The 22460-nt window shown below is 39.6% G+C and overlaps 2 protein-coding genes across 4 annotated transcripts in view; one reads left to right on the top strand and one right to left on the bottom strand.

The window, feature by feature from the left end:
• bdh1 (3-hydroxybutyrate dehydrogenase, type 1) lies at window positions 1-3391 on the top strand. The gene is made up of 5 exons (XM_032551158.1): window positions 1-261; window positions 547-657; window positions 1174-1315; window positions 1396-1548; window positions 2183-3391. Exons 1-5 carry the CDS (start codon window positions 49-51, stop codon window positions 2647-2649), a joined length of 1086 nt encoding a protein of 361 aa, XP_032407049.1. The 5' UTR covers window positions 1-48; the 3' UTR covers window positions 2650-3391.
• An 866-nt stretch (window positions 3392-4257) lies between these two features.
• The window catches only part of nck1b (NCK adaptor protein 1b), a 38558-nt gene continuing 20355 nt past the window's right edge, over window positions 4258-22460 (bottom strand). For 2 of the 3 annotated variants that reach the window (XM_032551155.1, XM_032551156.1), the window contains exons 3-5: window positions 21330-21586; window positions 10322-11079; window positions 4258-8681 (exon numbers count right to left, since the gene is read on the bottom strand). In XM_032551155.1, coding sequence (XP_032407046.1) covers window positions 8481-8681; window positions 10322-11079; window positions 21330-21555 — 1185 coding nt within the window. In that variant the 5' untranslated portion in view covers window positions 21556-21586 and the 3' untranslated portion in view covers window positions 4258-8480. Of the gene's footprint in view, window positions 8682-10321; window positions 11080-17928; window positions 18153-21329; window positions 21587-22460 lie in introns of those variants that run through there. The other variant, XM_032551157.1, reaches the window with a different exon arrangement.

Raw genomic sequence — 22460 nt, 5'->3', positions numbered from 1 at the left:
GTGATGTAGTCAGCTTTTCCAGGAAAATAAACTCACAGCTGCTCCAAGATGGCTCCTCAGTCCGCTTTCCGAGTGGCGCTCCTGGTGTCCTTCTCGGTTCTCCTCACCGTGGTGCTGGGCTTCGGGCTCCCCGCTCTCCTCAACGCCATCATGAGGTTGCTGGGACTGCCAGAAACGAGCGTGACCGAGTGCATCGTCGTGATCTACGCGACTTTTGTACTGTATGTCGCGACCCCTCGAATCCCAAGGGGATCGGTTGAGGTAAGGGGACAGAGCAGAAACGTGGTGCTTTGTACCCGTCTTATGATTCTGCTGCACATTTAACCAGACTGTCTGAGGAATGTGTCAATATGCACAGCAAATTTATGAGAGGAAACTTCAGGACTTTAGATTATCAGAAAATTTCCTTGAGTGCAAGGTTAACGGTGCATGAGGATTAACCTTGCAATGTCGGCTGCAGCTCTGTACTTGATTATCTTATTTACAGTGAAGTATTTAGTTTTTTGCCTGTATTATGTGGAGTCATGACTGCTTTCTGTTTTATAGGTCCAAGGAAAAGCCGTGCTTATTACAGGTTGTGATACTGGGTTCGGTCTTTCACTTGCGAAACATCTGCACACGCTCGGTTACACAGTCTTTGCTGGGTGTCTACTAAAGGTAATAATCCAATCCTTTTTCAGAACAATTGTAGTGACATCATTTTTGGTGTTTTTCAAAATGGAAACTAAAGTGTGGCCAGTCAATACTTTGCAGAAACACTTATTACTGCCACTGAAGCTTTGGGGAATGTCAGTTCTGCACATAGTGACTAAACATTCTTTGCAAAGTAAATAAAGCTCTATCAGAAAGCAAACTCTGATTCTGAATTTTCATGAATTCCAGATTTGTGGAGTGCACGATTGGGTTTTCCTTGTTAGATTTTCAATGCTGTTGCATACATACAAATACAATTTGATTGATTGATACAGTTATGAAAACATGCAATTGTGATACTTTTATTTATATATTATATTTCTATTCTTTCCTCACAAGTTTTCATTTTCCATCCTCATCCTGCACTTCTGTTGAGCTTAAGCATTTTGACCAGTGAAATCTGTGTCCGGGGTTGGGCCCCAAATGGAGGATTTACTAAATGTTGTTTATGAGCCTGACTATATTCTTTACATAATGCAGGACAAAGATGGAGAGGGTGCCAAGGAGCTTGAGGAATTTCATTCAGAACGCATGAAGGTGGTGCAGCTTGACGTCTGCAGTGATGACCAGGTGAAAAAGGCAGTTGAATACATCAAAGGCAATCTGGAAGACTCACAAAGAGGTAATGTTAACAGTTTATTACCCCTAAATACAGATAAATGAAACGTGGGCTGATTCATTATGATTCTGTAAATCCGTCAGGTCTGTGGGCTGTGGTGAACAATGCTGGGGTGTCGACCTTCGGAGAGGTGGAGTTCACCTCCATGGACACTTACAGGCAGCTGTCGGAGGTCAATCTATGGGGCACCATCAGGGTCACCAAAGCTGTACTGCCATTAATCCGCAAAGCAAAAGGTAAACCCATGGAAGGTTTTTCTCTGTTTGTTACTTATTAACGCCCACCTTCGTGTAAGCATGACATATCAAAAAAATGATGCGTCCAAAGTTCAAAAATCTGAAAGAGAGACATTGTGTGTACAGTGAACACACAATCAAAGCCGGTTTTAGAGAATTTGGGGAGCAAATGTAAAATATATGATGCATTTTGTTTTTACCAAACTATTTTTTATCAGATATATACTGGTTTTTAACACAAGACACTGTAAAGTACAACATAAGCTTAGCAGCTAAAAAGAAATTCATTTAGTAGAATGTAAAAACAAAAACACTACCTTGTAGTAAATATAATACATTTGATTTCAAAATGAATTAAAATTTTAAGAATGCACAAAAATACACTTTAATGGTTATTGAAAAATAGCACAAGATGTTTATTCAAATTCTTTTCTTACTTTATTGGCAGCTGATGCAAAAGTCTTAAGTTCTGGCACCTTTTTTTTCAGGCTGATCTGATTAATTGGGTTTTTGACTTGGGGGAAAAAAATTTCAGAGCACCCAATATTAATATCAAAGATAACCTGAGGAAACACACACACACAAAAAAAACTAACCGATAAATATAAATGCGGTGTGTTTTATCCGCTTGCAGGCCGTGTTGTGAACATCGCCAGCATGTACGGCAGGATGGGCAACCGGCTGCGATCTCCTTACTGCGTGTCGAAGTACGGCGTGGAGGCCTTCTCCGACTGTCTGCGCTACGAGATGAAGACCTGGGGAGTGAAAGTGTCCGTCATCGAGCCGGGGAACTACATCGTGGCCACCGGCATCCTCACCCGAGACATCGTGGCCACCACAGCCAACAAGCTGTGGAACGAGGCCCCTGCCGAGGTGAAGGACGACTACGGGAAAAGCCACTTTGAGCAGTACATGGCACTGATGCGCTCTTACTGCAACAGTGGCGAGAAGGACATGACTCCGGTTCTGGATGACATCGCAGACGCCATCGGGTCAAAGCGTCCGTACACGCGGTACAGCCCCATGGAGCCACACTGGTGGATCAGGATGCAGGTGATGACCCACCTGCCTGGCGCGTTATCCGACTTGCTCTACTTCTAAAAGTGAAGTTTTAGCTTCCTCTCTATCTCCTATTTCACAATAGATCAGTCAGAGTTCACCCAACGTAGGGTTTCTGATTCCTCAGCACCTGAAATCGTTCACTGATTAAGCCTCAATACTTTTTAATGTTTTAAACTGTAAGTAAATAGCTGCAGTTTACGTTTTAATATGTCTGGCTTAGACTATGTATTCAGATCTATTCTCAGTCATTTGTTTTTCTCATCAGAGTTGCATCATTCTTATAGCTACCAATAACGCACTTTTATTGCTTGCTGTGATATTATCTAAAACAACTTTGAGCATGTTCCTTTTTATCTTTTATTTACCATGATACTTTGCAATGTTTTCCCTCATGCAACTCGTTGGGGAGGTTGAGGGGGACGAGGGGGGCTATGGCATGAAGACAAAGCGAGCTTGAAAGGGCTCCTGCTGTTCTGTTGTCGGAACAGACCGGGGCCGGACTTTGAGGGCCGCTGTGATGTTTGCCCCAGAGTTATGTAACAGCCACACAAACTCACTTCGTCCCACATGCGCCATGAAAACCAGCATACTACTTCACACAGAAGGGATTAATGAGGGTACTTGGAAGAAGAAGAAATGTTGTTGGACCACCCCTGTCTTTGTGAGTGAAATGTTATGCAATATATTGAATTATGCAAATGAACAGAGTGATTTATTTTAAAGTACTACAGTCAGTGTCATTTTTCAAAACCTGACTAAATAAACCAAAAGTCATGAGTAAGTTGTTTGAAATCGTTCTGAATCATTGTAAATGTAGTTTTACTAATGACCGCCAGGTGGCACACACACATCATAGATATAACTGCTGAAATTATAGACACTTCTCCATGAATTAGAACATAATTCAGGATTCATTACACACAGATATAAACAGTTTTTTATGAAGTTGTATGACTATTGTTTAGAGCTAATGAAACACTAAAACTAAAGTATTACATAAGGTCAATTACAAAAACACTATTTACCTCAAATGTTATGAATAATTTCGAAATCTCACTAACTTGCTGAAGAGTCTGTGTGCTTAAGAGTGCTGTATCTAAGCATATTGAAGGAAAGTTGAGTGAAAGGAAAAACTCCAGAAGTTTTCCACAGGCAACAGGAATAACCACAATATTGACAGGAATGTTAAGCAAATCCCATCCAAAGGACTGCTTCTACATGGTCCAAACTTTTCCCAGTAGGCTGACATGTTTGGGTTAAACAATGAGTTATTTGTCTAAATCTGACAAGCAGAAATTTGGATTTAAATTACCTGCGAGAGAGTATCAGCAATAAATAACTGAAATGTGTGGTGAATCTGTGGTGAGCTGAGTAACAGAAAAAGGTTAAAAAAAAAAGATTTAATATATTCAGAGCACCTGTGCTCCTTTTTATATCTTCATAAAAATATAACGTGCATTAAAAGTCAAGCAGACAACCTTTTTTTTTTTGCTTTTTATTACATCTTTAACACTCTAAATCTTCTAAATTATTACACCTGAAGACAGTCTCCCCTCCATAAAAACAGTATTAAGAGCATAACATTACATTTTTTTTCACAGCACTGCCTTTTTTTAAAATCATTCCACAGCATGGATCTGTTTCTTCACTCTCACTTACAGAAATAAAAAAAAAAAAAAAAAAAAAAAAAAAGCTTTGTGAGACAAATATCACCACAGAAATGTAAGCAGCACGAAAGCACCAAAATCAAACACGGGCCACTTGTTTTTAATATTATCAAGACATCTGTGTGAAAGTTTAACAATATCTCGGGTGAATTTAGCGAGTTCAGAGCGCACGGTAGTTTACTTCCCATCAGGACGAATAGTTTGACGAGCAGTCTTGATAATATCTGTCACAACTGACTTTTAATGTCTCTTTAAAGCAGACTTTTTTTTTTGTACAGCTTACAAGGCTCTGCTCATGCGGCCTCCTTTTTACTGTAAAATAAAAAAAGATCCCAGTAACAATATCTAAGCAGGGAGATACTGTAGTTCTGTTTTAATATCAAGCTAAATATTTAAATATTGAGTTTGTTCATATTTATGTGGCTAATCTGCAAACAAACAAACAAAAAAAAACAAAAAACAAAAGTGAACTCTTACACTAGTTGTAAATAAAGATGTAAAAATGATATCTTAAACTGTTGACGTTTCGAAACACAAGTTACTTGAGGTGCTCATACAGATTTAGGTCATGATTACATCACACCTGGAGTTATGTTTATCACTCAACGTCCGCACGTGTTTATCGTTTACATGTAGGCATTCACTGTTCATCTAATACTTGATGAAGTCAGCTATGGTAAGGTCACTTGAAATGGAACACACCAACTAAAAAGGGCGTATTATGCATGACCAAGAAAGGAGAGAGGGGTAAGTCCATGACATTTGGTGAGCGCTAAAGGAGGAAATGCTCTTTCCTTTGAGGATATGTCCGGCCGTCCCGACGCATCTGCTAATCGCTCCGCTGATGCACATGCAAAGCTTTAAGCAGATAGCAGTGATAAGAGAAGAAGGAAGTATGGGCTCTACAGAAAAAAGGGGGGGAGAAAATAATCGGGGAGCTAAAGCTTTGGTTGCCGTAAAGCTGTGAAGGCACGTTAAATTCTCCCAAATCCTTTAAAGTGGGGCAGAATGTGTTGGCGGATTCACTTTAATGCTTTGTGGCATCACAGATGCTGCAGAAACTGGGGGCCAGGGAGGAAGTACTGGCAACAAGCAGGTGAATGAATCCAACAAATGAATCCAGAAGATAGCTGCAGATTGGGTATTTTCAAAACCCTGGAATTGATGATATGTGGATTTGATAAAATCCACATATCTGCAAAAGGGAATGCTAATTAATTGCTAAGTTTAATTATAACTCGACAGTTATCTCCAAAAGCTTTATAATCCTGTTTTGTTTTATGTGTGCTACATATCAAGACATCTGTTCAAGAAACTGTAAAATTAGCACTTTAAACACACAAATCTGAATGAATGGTTTAACTATTCATAAAACATTTTCAGCTTTAAAAACTTTTATCTGAAACAAAATAGGGTGGTAAACAAAATCACGCGTTTTTCAAGTTGATGAAATCTAACCAGTGGCCGGGACTCAAACAAATAAACCTGTGAACGCACTGCACCCAAATACCTCCAGTTCACACTGGAAGCAACTACTGAGCGAAGAAGACAAAGTAAGCCATTTTCAGTAACAGAGATCTGAGAATTTGTTTTAAAGTAAACAATTGTATTTGGTGACCTGTCAGTGGTTTATTTGGGCTGCGAGAGAAAGCAAGACTTTCAGCAGATAACAGGAAGGTTAAACAGTGTAGCAAATTTGCTGCTTTGTTATTCTAAGCTCTTAAAATCAGTTTTGAAAATGCTGGATGATGAAATGTTTAACGTTTACATGAGTTAAGGTACAGAGTTACATTCTCCAGAAAATATACACGGAAACCGGTATTTTATCAATGCTAGCCCTGCTAAAAGCCAACAGAAAATGCTGGACTTCAAAGTGTACTTTAATCCTTTTGTGTTTGTTTTAAAAACTAAGACTCTCACACACAGTGTGACATCACCACTACTCATCAAATAATGACGTAAATGTTGTTTAAATCTTCCTGTAACAAGGTTCTCAAAGAAAACAATTGGGGAAAATGGATATTGATAGGTACAAGACTGATCATTCAGATTGGTCCATCTCTACTTCTGCCAATCACCTCAGATGCTTTCATCAAAAACCTTACACCCAGTCCTCCATCAGCTGCTTAGTAGATGATCGACTGGGCGTGGCTGTTACAGTGGAACATGCTCTCCAATTCCTTAGTCTATTTTTCCTTCCCTCATCCTCTTTTCTTTTTGTGCCCTGGTCCAACCAGCTGCAGCTGGAGAACTCATCATAGCAGGCTTTGTGATGATGATGATCATCATCATCATCATCCCCCTGCTGAAGCTGCTCCCTGCCAGCACTCCTTCTGCTGCAGCTTTGATTGCTGCCCTTCCACATTCAGACTCTACCTAGTCTCCTTTCAGTGAAAAAAAAAAAAAAGCTCACTCCAAACCTTCGCTGTACATAGAAACTTGGATCTTTTCTGCCTCCGCAAGGAATAGGTAGTTTTTTTTTTCGTATAACATCCATGCTTTGCAAGTATGCACACTTGATCTCCCGGTGACCCTCTATTCCCTTTAGTAATCACTAATTTAGGAGCGGTGAGATCACCCTGTTGGCTGCCTGAGCCAGTCCTCCTCTTCCCCTCTCTGTTCCAGAGAACTAGATTTATACATTTTCTTTTCCTGATGACAAAAAAAAACAAAAAGAAAAGGACTCTATGACTCCAACGGTGAGCTTTAGACACAAAGATACTCCCAAAACCTAGAAGTGCACTGACCAATCGACCGGAGATCAGAATAGACCACTTTGGTCAGCTTTAATTTGTGAAAAATATGATTTCTCCTCCTCCTGTCATTAAGCACACTTAAGCTATAAACTTTCTACATAAACCCATCAAAAAGCAGCATGTGTCATTAAAAAAAAAAAAAAAACAGACAACTGAAATTTGCAGAGATGAACCAATCAACCAGCTGGAGATCAAAATCTGCCAATTTTTTGCTTAGTCAGCAGATACAGGATTAAAAAGATAGAAACAAAACTAATATTCCCACCATTTTAATTCTACAGATTGCAGTAAAATGTATTTTGATGCCATTTTCCAATTTAGAAAAGGGGGAATCAGATAACAGCGGGGACATGGACTTTGGTCCATTAATGTGGATAATCTTGTAATTCCTTCATAAGCTGTTGGATTCCAAACCTGCAACACATTTGTTCTCATGTTTTATAATCCTTTTGGGGGAGAGCTGGGAAATCATTCAAAATCAGAAATGACAGATCAGTTCTCAGAACCCCAAAAGTTGGTATTAGTCAGAAAAAGTTGATTTCTACCAGCTGTGAATGGATTCTTAACGGAAAATAAAAGGGAGTTTGGTTTGACACTATTCTACTTATTTGCATCATGAGATTCGCCGTGTAATTTGCCGCCTCTTTGTAACATTCACATGATGTGGATACAGCAAAATGTGGCACAAGCAGTTCTATTGTACAAAACAACAACAACAAAACAAAGCCTACTTTGCACAAGAAATGGAGGAAAACAAAAAAAAAAAAGCAAATGCATTGTAACATTTCAATCTTAACAACACGGATCCTAACAAATCTAAATAAATATAGTTTGGTCACTTGATTTTTATCAATGATTAGCTGAGGTTGTGGATTAATGTGTCCACAACCACAAAGAAAGAAACAAAAAAAAAGCTTTAAGACAAACATTAAAGTGAGTCGACGTGTAAGACCTGCAGGCATGGCTCTGAGTAAGTCGTCATCTAAAAATATCTCAGTCATGTGTAGTTTAAAAAAAATAATAAAAATCACATCTTTAAAGGAAATTGTTAAAAAAAAAAGATTATATATTATCAACATAAAGAAATCTAAATGAAACCCTAATAGATACCAAGGGTGAAATACATGCCGTTGCCTATGACCTAACGTGGATAATTTAAAATGCGACCAAGAGGCCTGTAGTCAACTCTCCGGGTCCGTAAGTCTTTTCTTCAGCCCTCTCTCAACGTCTCTCCCATGCTTTTTCCATATCTCTTCTTGGAATGCTCACAAAGTGGCCATTTAAGTCCTGATGATGTGTTAAGTCTTCAGGCTTGGAGCAGAAATGTTAGTGTGTGTTCTGGTGTAAGAATCTGTTTTATATATGGAAGCCATTAATCTCTGTGCATGTCTGTGTGCGCGCGTGGGCGGGTGTGTGTGTGTGCGTGTGTGTGTGTGTGAGGATCGGATCAGGATGCGGCCAGGGCTTTGATCAGGTACAGTTTGTCTCCCTGCTCACTGGTGAAGATGGGAGCCTTTTTGTAGTGTTCGACAAGCTCTTCCATAGAGTTGAATTTGCGCTGTCCGATGCAGTAAAGGCTCTCCTTCAGCTGCACTTTGAAATGCTTGTTCTTGCTCTGCGCTTTTAGGGAGATGGAGAAGTCATTTGGCTGAAAAAGTAGAAGAAAAACTCGGATTAGTGACCACAGACAACAGGAACGATTAGAAGGAAAAGGAGGAAAGGAAAAGTCCAGAATTTTTAAGAGAAGGTCTGTTTAAAGTTTAGCAGCAGATAATACATATTCAGATTGGCTGGTTCCGGAGACTGAAGCTAATGGCTGCATTGAAAGGGCCCAAAAACAAAGCGGACTTAAACCGTAAAGTACCTCTAATCTTAAAAATGTCAGAGGGTTTATGTTAATGCGTAGCAATGAGTATATTTAAGCCATTGCTACGCATTCATTGGACGGTTAGTAATACTGATGATTATTTACACAAAAGACGGAGAAACGAGATCGTGCAACCCCAGTAATATTCCTGTGTGAAACGCAAACTGAGAGCTGAGCATTAGAAAACATTCAGTCAAAGTTAACAAACACAGAAGCGAAGATGGTTTGAAAAATAAAAAATATGTATATGTAACTAGAATATTGTTAGCTTGAACTGCTGTAATAGGTTTGCTTTCAAGTATTTTTTTACTGGTTAATGCTAGTTGGAATCTGTGCAAATAACACATGAAATACTGTTCTTACAAATCATAATGATCACAGTCTTAAAATGTTGAAAATCTGCTTCAGTCTTGGCTCTGCAGAGACTAGCACTTAGCGATAGTCTTCTGGGTACAACTTATTTGCATTTATACTAGACAAAGATGGCAAGAACTTTACAGCAGAAAAAAAAGAAGAGTAGAACCTATCGAAAACTTTTAGGGTAACAACACCTTCCAGACACCTAAAATAGGCACATGTATTTTTCAGGTGCCCTTAAACAGTTCTGGGAAAAAGATGTTAACATAAACTATAAATAGGATCCAAGTCAGCTAACTGACTGGGTAAATAACAGATTTATTTTTGTATTCATTGTCTTGCTGAAAAAGTCCACCCTCATTTCTTGTTTAGGTTCTTATCAAGAATGCCTCTGGCACTGTTCTCCTTCCTTCCATCACTGAGATGAAGTCTGCCAGTACTGCATTATCAAAGACGGCCCAACATCATGTTTCCAACCATCTGATCGCAGTAAACTCCCAGCAGTGAACTGACTTGTCATAGTCTTAAACCAACTTCAAAGACATTGAAAATCTTTTTACTTCAATAGTGGAGTCTTGTAAAGTAGACATTTCTAAAATAAATTGTGGTTTTTATGAAAATTCTGGTCTTTTTTGAAGCTCTCTGTAAGTGAACCGAAAATCAAATAATTCTTTTCACTCTGCTGGCAACCTTATTTGTGAGATTTTTGACATTGTCTTGGGAGAGGGCTGGGCTTAAATTCTTCTAACATGTCTCTTGTGTGTTTCGTTATGGTAATGAGAAATCTTGCATCATCCCCTTATGTAACACACATCTGAATTTACTGACTAATTGGGAGTTGATTTCTTTGTAGGCGTGGATTATTTGGATTGGTACTGATGTTAACATGACAATATAATCTGATTACTCCCTTCAAGAGTTTGAGAAATGTTGGTGTGTTCAATTATTAATCCTTTCTGCTGTATCTACTAGAGGTAAGATAGTAGCTGCTTATAAACTTTTAACAGAACATAATTTCAAAAATTCTGAACAACTCCTTTAATGAACAGATCTTAGTGACTGACCGATGACTCGCTATCTCGGATGAGGAAGTCTCCCTCCGTGCCTCTTTGATTTAGCGCCACCTCTGCCTGGTGGCGCGTCACTTTTCCGTAGTACCACTCCTTCCCGGCAAAGCGTCCACTGCCTGAGGGCGAGATGTAGTCACAGTCAGGCGTTGGAGGCCCGGCTGGCCCTGCTGTGGATTTATGGGAGCTGGAGTCAAGAACAGTAACATAGTTCTTAGGCACCAGGCCCAACTGTCCGTCTGCTTTGCGGCACTTCCACCACTCTGGGTCGTTCTCTGGTTTCTCTATGACCTCCATCACCTCGCCCCGCTCAAAGTTCAGTTCCTCGTCGTTGCCAGTGCTGAAGGGGTAGAGCGCCTGAACCGTGTGCAACACTCTGTTTCCGTTCGTGCTGCTTCTTACCACGTCAACCAGCTTCTCAGTCAGTGATCCGGCAGCCGGATCTCCCAGGCCGCCCATGCCTCCTCCCCCCGCCGTCCCATCCATGTCCTCCGTCACGTAGTTGGACGGGAACCAGCCAGACCGTCCGTTGTAGCTGCCGCGCCACCAGCCGTCGCTGCACTTCTCCATCACCACCACCCGCGTGCCCTTCACCAAAGAGAGCTCGTCCTCGCGCTCCGCAGAATAACTGAACTTGACGAAAGCGGGCACGTTGAGGTCGTACAGCCTTTCGCCGTTATCTGTGCTCAGATCCGTGTCGGCGTTGGAAGCGGTGTCTCTCATCCCTCCCTTCCTGCTTTTTACCTTCCCAATTCCTAGGAGCCAAAAAAACAAAAGATGATTAGCAGTAAGATCTACACATGCAGATAAATTTGTTGGTGCCCCTTTTAATGGTGGTAAATACTTACTCACCTATACCATTTCAAGAAATAAAATAAATTCATATTTTACAGTTCAGCCAGAATTTACAGATATAGCGGTTTCTTCATTCAAGTCAACAATCTCAGAAAATTAAACACATTTGGGGTCTTGGCATCCTCTTCAGAAATCAAACCAAATACAACTAGTACAGTAATTATTTTAATGTCAGAACAAATAAAAAACAGGGGAAAAAAGACATACTGGCTTTTGGCATTGTTATGCCCTGCTTAACATTAATTGACATCTAACGTTTATATGCAATGACCAGTGTCATAGGAAAAGGCTTGTACACAGAAAGGTATTCCCACTTGTGGCAACAGTAATTTTGTTAATTCTCCCCCCCAATTGAAAATCCTGAAATCATATTAAATATCTGAATACAGTAGAATAATCAGAGTGAAATTATTCTACCTCATTAAAAAGAAAGCAAAACATTGAGGCTATTGACATTTTTTTAGCAGAGGTCTCAATAAATTTGCCCATACCTGTGTGCCAAAATAAACTTTTTTTCCCCCTAACTTTCTAATGGTGTGGGACAAGTCTCAACAAGAAATGAAAAGTAAAACAAAAAGAAAATAAAGCAATAATTAGTATTACAGGCTTTCTAAATATCCTTTCCTTTTCACATCAGAGCCCAAACCCCCCACGCTCTAAATCTAAATACATTCTTGAGGATTAGGTGTAGGTGCTGAGGAAACAATAAAAATCTATGCTGGCATGGTGGAATAAAACTGAATGGGACGAAAACTTGTTTTGACATGGGCCTACAAATCCTGTAGAAACTGTTTTCTTTGTGTACCGTCACCTAATACTAAAATCAGACACCTCACCCCCACTCCAGTCGGCCTGCACTCACTGGAACAAAACAGTTCAGCCAGCTACAGCCTCATTGCTGCTAATCACATTGCAATAATCACCTTGGCCTGCACTGCATCCTGATTTGAAACTCTTCTACTTCCCTCCAACTCTACAGTGTTACTGTAGTTTCATTGTTGAAGAGCTGTGACCATTTTATAACGTTTAAACAACTCCAGCTCAGCCCAACCAGACACTGATATCACAGACGGTGACAGATTTAGGCTCATTTCTGATTACGTTTGCAAGGCTATTGCTTGCATAATCAAAAGACAGCTGGGTGAAATTACACAGTGGAGCAGGGTGGAGTCTCCGGGACTGTGCTGGGAGGACGGCGTGCGTCGTCTGTTATCCCAGCCGCTGGGGAAATGCGAGTGTCCTTTACCGCAGATGGATTGTTACTGAAAGGTGCCTCTGACTCAAGTGGAGCAGACAAATTTCACAGTAGGGCTCAGAGTCCAACGTCAAATTGCTTCCAGGTAGAGCCTGTTATTAGTCCCACCACTGTGCATAAGTACAGAGTGCAGACAGGGTGTTAAGAGCTGATGTCTGGAGGCGGAGGTTACGTGCTGCACACACGCCAGTTAGGCATCTTTGTACCAACTCAAACAAGACAAAAAGATATCGGAGGACAGATCGGAAGCTTCCGTCACAAAAAGGAACATATCAGATAAATTCCTGACATGCACAATTTAAAAAGAGATACTGCAGTTGGAACCTTTATGGTTGGAAGTGACCTAATTTAGCCCAAATGAAGGTTAGAGGCCATCAACTACTGATAGAGACATCTTTAGCCTCCAAATGAGAACAGAGAGATAACAAAGTTTATATTTTATCTAAGGAAAGGCTTATCATTGGCCTTGTCACTGGTGTCCATTTACTGCTTTTGTCTGCTATGGTCCCTGAATGCTTTGCATTAAAAAGGCAGAGCCACAGCATTTGCATAGATGCTCAATCTGCAGCCAGGTAAGTAATGGGAAGTTCTGATTTGCCTGCACAGCTAACAGATACAGGGGCTGCTACTGAGAGCAATGTTTCTCCTAAAGCCTCATCTATCATGGTGTTCTGGAGTTATGCAGAAGAATTCACCCGTTGGCTGTGTGGGAGAGCTTCCTTTACAGTTTAGCAGAGATAATATCTTTTCACATCAAACGCACGAAATGGAAATGCTTTTCCAGAGAAGGGCACAGCTGCACTGAGCTCAGGTGGCGCTAACAGATACTGGCTAGTGCTTCCTTGATATTCAGCCAGGCTTGTGTGTTCAATTGAGTTTTGGACATTTGTGTACAAATCGCTGGAAATCTGCAACAGTAATGTCACAGAAGTAATGCAGGAAGGAATCTTGCAGAGCCTTCCAAAACCACGGACTGAAGGTAATTTGGTTGGAACTGGATTTTGTTTAGATGAATAAGAATAAAAGGAGGCTGAAACAATTGCGCACCACAAGTTTCTGATTATTTGTGAAACATTCCAAGAACTGCATATTATTTTTCCTTGCACTTCACAATTATCCAGACTTTTTGTAGGTCCATCACAGAAAATCCTGGTACATATACAAATATTGTACTGTATGTCACTGGGTTATTTAAAATATATATTTGTGATGACTGGAAAGTGCCATTTGAAAGAAGAAGCAGACACCGCTCAGAGATCTAAAAATAGCCCTCTCCCCATTTTGCCTCATTTTCTACACCTGACAATAATCCTAAACAAAGACAACCACTTGAACTTTGTGAGCACATACGGTGTGGGACGTTCAGCTTCCCCTGAAAGCCACAAACCTTGTTGCGGCTCTGCTGCAAGCTGGGAAAACCTTACGAGAGAAATTAAAAACACCGTGCACTGGAAACTTCTCTCGTACAACATCACATGCCTCTTATTTTTTTGCGCGCTTCCTGAGAGAGGGATGTGGGGGAAGGAAATTACACAGAATCAGATGGCTGTAAATCACTGCAAACAATGACAAAGAGCACAACATGCACATGTTGTGTTCCTTCAAAATAAAATAAAATTTAAAAAAAAGAAAGAAAGAAAAAAGAAAGAACAAGAGTTTGTTTACAGATGAAACGCAATAACACAAAGAGAAGAAAGTGCCGGGAAGTCTGTCCAGCTACCGGTGACATACAAGAATGAGGTTTTTTTCTTCTGTCCAAACTCTGGCCTGCCTACGCTAGTTGGCTGTCCATTGTCTGCCAGGGCCCTTTCGACCTCCCGGCTTCCCTCCATTCCAGGGCTCTTCCTCTGTGGACGACAACACCCCGCGTCAGCCTGTCTGACAGGCCTTTAACATCCCTTTGCTTTGACACGGACACTTTTTCCAGCCAGTCAGGTTAAAGCAAACCGTCCTGCTACTTCTTCTGTGGCAAGTTGCCGTCACATCCTACTTCACAATTCTAGTGAAGTTGCTTAAAATTACTGTGTAGCAATGTCTGTCATCTGATTGCAGACACTCAGGAGGAGCTTTGCAAGTTCATGACAACAATATGTCTTCGGACATGTAGTGGAAAACAGCAGTCCTCAGCCATATGGTTTACTCAGAGACGTACGCATTAAGTGTAATGACAACATGTTGAGCCAGAAGCTGTGTGAGTCAATCAAAAGGAGAGGGACAGCGCACACATGAGTGAGTCGGCGTATTTGCGGTTGGGGCTGCCTTTTAGAGGCCATGGCTTCAATCAGGTCTGCCAACATGGCTGACGGATACACAGGAAACGTGCAGAGCTCTTTCAAGTTTCAACTTCAAATGCAGGCAGCCATCGATCTCTGTGATGGGGCAGAGTTCAAGGAGAGGTGCTGCGGAGCAAAGCTGCTGTCAGAAGCTACAGTGTGTTTGAGGTTGCGATCTGTCAGGTTGTATCAAATCAACCAGTTAGAAAACTACTTTCAGTACTCCACCTGATGGTAATCCATGCTCACCTTCATCATTACAACAGCGCTGGAATCATGAGCGCAAATTAAAGGATGGAGACATAATTTTTAAGTCTGTTTTCATCCCATTATCTTTCAGTTAACCAGAAAGACATGAATAAAGTAGGGCTGATCAATTTCAGCAAAACATCCATTTGCATCTATTATAATGAATCTTGTGACAGTAAATAACCCACATTTCTCCCATCTTCTACAGTCATCAAGATGTCTTTACTAACAGTATACCTAAGCAACTCAATCACTCAAACCTTTACCCAAAGTGTATGGATTGACTTTGGAGAGAAAGTTAATTCAACTTGCCAAACAACATTATTGGCATTATTGTCAATATACATACATGGATTCACTAATAAATGTTTAGGATTCTGTGGATTCCTTTATAATACACATCTAACAGCATAAAATCGGTGGTATGTTAATAAATAAACATTTGTGTAAGTGAGAGAACCCAATAGAATCTTTAGACTTAAAAAGAGATACTTAAACAACCTAAGGTGAAACTCATTTATTACACAGACACAGCTTTAATATCGGGATTACATTTGAAGAAGTTAATGAATCTCTACACCCTTCAATAACTGGGTTAAATTAAGTTTATTTTGCACAACTAAGTTCCTCTGTTTTATTCTTTTGAGATATTTTGAGTTCTTAAAAGTTAAAGAAAGAATCCAAATCTTTACACACACAAGCTGCTATTTTAATAGTGCTAGCAGCGCTACCCAAACCAGATAATAGTAGTAGATTTTAAGACACTTTAAGGGCTTAGTTCAATTCAGTCGAGTTATTATTTGTAATAGTTCCACTACCTGCAGTAGAAAGATTAAAACGTTTTGGATATTAAATAACCATGTAATGTCGGTCAGATGTAAACCACCTGTTTTAATTCCCTTTAGTAGTTTGAAAATGACTCATAAAATGACTAATAATGAAAGCTATTATTAGCGAGTATTAACAGTCTGTTAGTGTTTTGTTTAGTTGAAAGTCCATGTTTCTAAGATATGCATATCTATGACTAACTTGTCCATCTCCTGCAATGGTGTTCTCAATTTCCCAACAAGCTCTTAACTGTACAACATCTTTCTGTGAAGTTACCCAATAGATTCACAGGAAATCTGAACTAACCTTTGAAAATATCTTCATCATCCTTCAGTGTATAGCAAAAATAAAATCCTGTTGAATTGAGACTGCTCTCTTTCTCTGAGTAATGTTTACAGTTTGAAGGCTAGAAAAATATTTAACATTCAAAACTGATCTGCGTTTCTCCAATTTGTATTGGAGAAACACAATACAAAGAAACACATTTTAAATAAATCCAGTTGTGGTATCATTTAAGCAAAAACGATATTAACATTTAAATGCCGTAAGATGTGCTCAGGATTTGAACTAATACTCAAATGAGTTATTATGTTTAAATTCCTGCAATGACTGCAATGTAACCGATTTCATAACACAGGAAACAAGAAAAACAACAGCTTAAGATTCAATGAAACAAATCTACATTTTGGACGATTGTCCTAATAAAAACATGTATTTCAGATGTGATACATGACTATTACATTATAGCCAATCAGAAAGTCAGCAATCTCTAATATGCTTACTGTTCTGGCTTTGTGAAGACCACTACTCACTTCGTCTGATGTAAAGAGAAAACAGGAAAAGCAATGCGTGGTGATACAGCTTTACAGCAGAAAAAACATCTTGGGCATGAATGACTTGGACTATTCACACTAATCTTGGCCTAGCTATGATAAGAAGTTTTTTCCTTTCTTTGGTCTCTTAAGTCAGGAAACAGGAGTGAGCAATGTGGAGAAAATAAGCGGGAATTGAAGAGCGAGCCATCCAACAGACAATCCCAAACGACATGATTCAATTTCCCTCCGACTTCTCACTTCCTCTTTGGCTCGCACTGAGCTAAGAGAGAAATGTGGCTCAAATTAGAGTTTCCGCTTGCTGGGGAGGCTGAGAAACAGGAAAAAGGAGGGAGGGGAGCCAGAAAGAAACAGGAGGGAGAGAGAGAGAAAAAGTAGCAGCTTACAGAGTTTACACAAGCAAAATGCCTGTTAGCTCATCTCTATCTTCTTCACCTCCCGCTAGAGAACAAGCAGAGCAGTCAATGAGATTCCTGCAGACAGAGCCAGGATATATCAAGGTGAGATTACGGCCCAGTTAATTTTTTTTTTTTTTAAGTGTCAGTGTGGCTGTAAACCATTGACATTCCTCTGATAACCATGAGAGGTGCATAAGATGGGAACCCAAGTCCCATCAATCATCAAGGACTCCCTTCCTCCTCTTTGCACAATGACTACAGTGTTCTACATGAGAACCCTTCAACTGTAGCTCATGATCGGCGGCAGGGGGACCCTCCCAGAACCAGGGAGCTCGCCCTAAGGGAAACATAAAAGAATACAGCCATCTGCAATGTCGTGAGATACTCCTGAACCGGCTGGAGAGAATGACAGTGTAATCCACTAAGATGTAGCCCACCTCAATGAGGTAAACGTTGGAAGAAAACAATGAAGCAAGATTCTAGTCTGTGTGTGAGTTTTGTGCCTGCGTGAATTCAAAGAAAGAAGGATTGCCGGGGCAATTACAGGCTTGGGCTCAGCAGCACGCTTTTCAAAAGCATATCCACCCAGTGTCTGCAGCCGCTCACACACACTGGGACAGCCTCTCTTTGTCAGACCAAATGGGTTCACACTAAAATCTGTTGCTGCCCGCTCTGATCCTGACACTTTCATTCGGTTAGCTTGAAACAGACATTCGGACAAAGCAAAAATCTGATACACTAAGTTTAAAAAACAGCAAAAAAAGACCTGCATCTTTTTCCTGAGTTGTTCAAAGAAACCAAACTGCTCAGGGAAGTTCAGAGGGATAAATAAATAAAAATCAGATAAGTGGAAACAAAACAAGTCAAAACAACTTTATGGAGCAACTAAGGGCTAGAAAAGTTTAAAACTCACGAAAGAAATGTTTGAATAGGTTAGCCATGTCCATTTTGGGCTCGCTCTCTGTCTCGTTCGCAGTCCCTGTTCTCTTCCCACTGCAGCTGTGGAGTTATTCCATGTGAACACCCTGAGAGCTGGGCGGACTGTAGAGAAGGGCAGCCCACTTGCAGGCCATGTGATCAGGGGTTAGCCAATGAGGGCACAGGTTAGAGAGGCCTCCAGTTCAGCTCTGGAAGACAGACTGCAAGAGGCCTCAAGAAGTAGGAGAGAATGGGGAGTAGAAAGGGGTGGGGGTGAAGCTTAGACACAGAGCACAAGAGCTCCATGCTACACAAAAAGTCTAGGAGGCGATTTTCTAAACATATATACAGCAGATTTAAATGAAAAGGATTTTGAAAAATAAAATAAAATAAAAAAAGAGGAATCTCTGGGGAAGCAGCAGAGTGACTCAGTGAAGTCTCACATGACAACAGCTGTTTGAGAAACACTCATAAGTTTACAACAAACCCAGGGAACAGAAGCCGTTAATCACAGAAACACTCCCAAACAGTAAGAGAGCCGTCTCTAGACACATCATGCCCTCTTAAGCGATGACACAACTTCACACCCAGCAACAAAAAGATCAACTTTTCCTCCCACACAACATATCAGAGTGTGAGCCCGGAGTTGCTCCTCTTACTTGCCAATGTGTGACCCAACCGCCCACAGCACAGATTAGGAAAGAGGCATAGTTAATCAGAGATTACACAATGCCTGGTATTTTTTCCTTTTTCTTTCTGTATTACAAAAACTGTAGATCAACAAAGTGGTTTATTTAAAGTGGAGAAAAAAGATACAACCAAAAATCTGAAAATGTGGAGTGCATTTCAGACATCTTTTTAAAGTTTGATACCAATAATCTGAAAAGGTGTAACAGCAAATCGAGCCTGAAGGGACAACCGTAGGGTAACATGACCATCATTGTTTCCAAATGTTTTGTGCTTGCGTTTACACGGACATGATCTGCATTGCATCTATATAAAGTTTCATTGTGGAGCCAGTTGTCAAACCTTTTTGATTTTGTCAACATCAAAAAAAAAAAAAACATTTATGTTTTAACTGTTCTTGCATTGCCATGTAAATGGGGTCTTAGTCATGCAATCTAAAAGTCTGGGGTTAATAGAATGACAGCAAAGTGAAATTAATGAGAAATTCTGGTGTTGCTGTTGACAGTTTACCAGAGTTTGAGATATTTTGCAAAGAAGAATGGGCAAAACTTTCAGTCTCTAGATGTGCAAAGCAGGTAGAGAAATACCACAACACCCAGACAGTTGTAATTGTGGTGGACAATGGCTCCACAAAACAATGACTCCGAGATGAACGTACATTCAGACTTATGAACTAATGGGACAATAATGTGCTGCTCCATTAGATACAATCTCAATGAAATACTTTGACGTTTATGGTTGTACGGGGTGAGAAAACTTTTTAGAAAACAAAACAAAAGCCCTTCTAGGATTATGTTGATGTTTTAACAAGATTGCTGCAACTTAGTGTTTTATTTCGAGTGTATGGTAAGTTAGACATGACTTGTGTTTTTCCAGCCAGGCAGCTGTTCTTAAAAATGTAAAGATCGAATATGGTGACAGCTGGGATGTTTTTAAGAGGCCATGGGCTTTTGTTTATGGCAACATAACCTCCTACACACACAGACACACCCACACAAACACCGCAGAGGAAAAAAATCATATCATACAAATCTAGATACCTCTGAGTAACACATGCAGGACAGACTTCGCAGAAAATCTTTGCTCAAGTCATTGAGTTGAATTATTTAAAAACATTTCAATTCCTCTTTCGGCCACACTTTTCAAAAATATTGTCACACTCTACCCACAACTGCTGTGCACACACGCTGACACAAACACAAGAAAAAACGGGAAGTTGCAGTCCAACAGATAAGTGTTTTGCAAACACTGGTGAATGTGTGATAATTGTGAAATTATGACACATGACAAGGAGCACTCAAAACCACAGTTTTTTTTTTTTTCATTTTTAATATTTTCACCATTTGTTCATGTAAAAAACTAATTTGGAACTACAGTATGACCGTTTGCATCGACTGGCAATAGCTTCTTCGGTACACATCATCTTCATGCCACATCAACAAGTAACGGACTTATAGGCAACTTTGTTGTCAGCTTACAAGTTAAAAATATATATATATTTTTAACAGTCAATTAAAAAAATACAGATAAAGCATCACTGCAGAGTTGGTAGTGTGTAAAGAATCACCAACCAAAATTACATTCTACAATAATACATGAGAAATAATGATATTTTCCAGATCTAATACCAGGACTGACAATGATTCAACATAGATGGCAGAGAAGAACTCAGTTAAGACAAACAATAACTTTCTCATTCATGCTTAGCTTCAGCTTATAAATATTCTCTACTATTAAATCAAACAGCACACTTGTGAGTTTAGTTGTGTAACCTTGTAAAATAAAATGGCTGAGAATTTATGTTTTGTGTCAATAAATGTGAAGGTAAAAATAAAATCCATGCTATACTAATGTTATGCTTGTAAATCAGAATGTAGTTGTAAATAAATTGTCACCTTGTAAACCAAATAGACAATTTCATCTCTGTGGATCCATAAACAAAGATTTGTGTTGGTAAAGAATAACAACATCTACACATGCACAAAGAAGACATTCTCAGTCATTTTATTTTTTTTTACAAGGTTACAAAACTCAACTCACAACTATGCAGTTTGATTTACAAGTACAAAATATTTATGACTGAAATTTATGCCCATACTGGTCTTACATGGTTTGCAGCAGCTGGCAATAGCTACAAATTTAACTCTTTTGCTAAAGGAAACAAAACAGTCAGGATAGAAAGTCTAGGAACCAAAACTAATTTATACTTGTTACAAAGCCAGAAAGATAAAAAATATCTATAACTCCCTTACCTGAGTAAAAGCTTCAAAGTTGCACTTAAAGTCAGGCAAGATGATCAAAAGTGGAAGTCCAATTCTAGGTGCATGCAAGCAATAACCTGAGAATAACATGTCTGCACTCTGAACAAACACTCTGGTGAATAACGTGCAACAGGTTATATGTCACAGTTGTGGTCAAAACCAATATGAAAGTTGGCCTAGATAATGCTTTTGAAGCAACGTTGTTTCAGTTAATAATTAAAAGAAAATCTACATGTGAGAGAGGAACCCCATCAAGATGCTGAAGATATGTAAATATTTACAAAAGTATTATCTATGCAGCTTAACTGGAATATTATGAACTAGTCGAAAAAATAAATAAGCTTATATGGAATTCAAACCAGCATCCTTTCTCATGATTACTGAGAACCAACCTACTGTAGAAATAAACAGAAGCGAAACCAAAGGAACAAAAAGTAAATTCTCTTACCAAGTGTGTCTTTGAGATTCTTGACAATCGAAGCTTTTCTAGCGCTGTTTTTCCTCTCCACATAGTTGGACGGGACAAAGCCAGTTTTGTTGGTGGCGTTCCGGACCCTCCACCAGGACTTGGAGTCGTCCAGCAGCCACAGGCGCTCGTTCTTCTTGATGTCCAGCTCCTGGTCCTGCTGGGCCATGTAGTCGAACTTGGCGATGACAATCACCTCTTCAGTCATCTTGACCTACGGAGACCGATGCCTCACAAAACTGTTTAGAAAAAAACATAGTCGTCATAGTTTCCTTTAAACTTTAAGTGTTTAGATTCACATCAAAGATAGAGCCCAGATAGGTATAGTCCTGGTAGGAAAACCGAAAAACAGCTATTTCCATCACAACAACACTGTTTTATCGAATAATGTGTAGGACTACAGATGCTCTATTAGAAATGACAAAACTCAACAGAATAGCAACGTTTCTCACTTATTTCACCAAAACATTTTCTGCTGATCTTAACAATAGCATCCACAAATATATTACAGTTACAATAGACATGAATGCATTGCATCTACTCAACTACCTAATATTTATTTACATCCAAACAGCTCTTTGCTGTATTGATCTTGCACACACTGACTTTGCAATGTCAGAAATCATTGATACATTATGCAGCCTTATTGCAAACTAAATGAACTCCTTGTACATGTTTTTGGTGTCAGTTGCAGATCCAGCTGGCTGTACAGAAGGACTGCAGAATAACTAAGAAATCCATTAATGTTTGAAAATCCCTGTATGAACTATCAAAACTGCAAAACACTGCTCGGACTAATATTAGCTATCCAAGAACTTTACATTCATGCTCTCTATGCAAGCAGCATTTTTGTGACGGTTGTTGCTTAATGCAGCACAGAAATGTTTTAGAAAGTAAAGAGGTGGTAAAGTTATTAAGATTATGCATGTTTGCAATGAACTGAAAGCACAATGTCATTAACTGATATTTTATTATTACTTTTGGCAAGTCATGTCATTATCACAACATTCATCCATCATATGGCCATGTCATGTAACTCTACCATGAAGTTGCATTTTGGGTGGCCACTTAAAAAAAAAAATCTGTATGTTATGAGTTTGGCTGCCAAAACTT

Source organism: Xiphophorus hellerii, chromosome 21 (assembly GCF_003331165.1).
Source record: "Xiphophorus hellerii strain 12219 chromosome 21, Xiphophorus_hellerii-4.1, whole genome shotgun sequence".
NCBI classification, from domain to species: Eukaryota; Metazoa; Chordata; class Actinopteri; order Cyprinodontiformes; family Poeciliidae; genus Xiphophorus; species Xiphophorus hellerii.
This window is presented reverse-complemented; position numbering and strand designations above follow the sequence as displayed.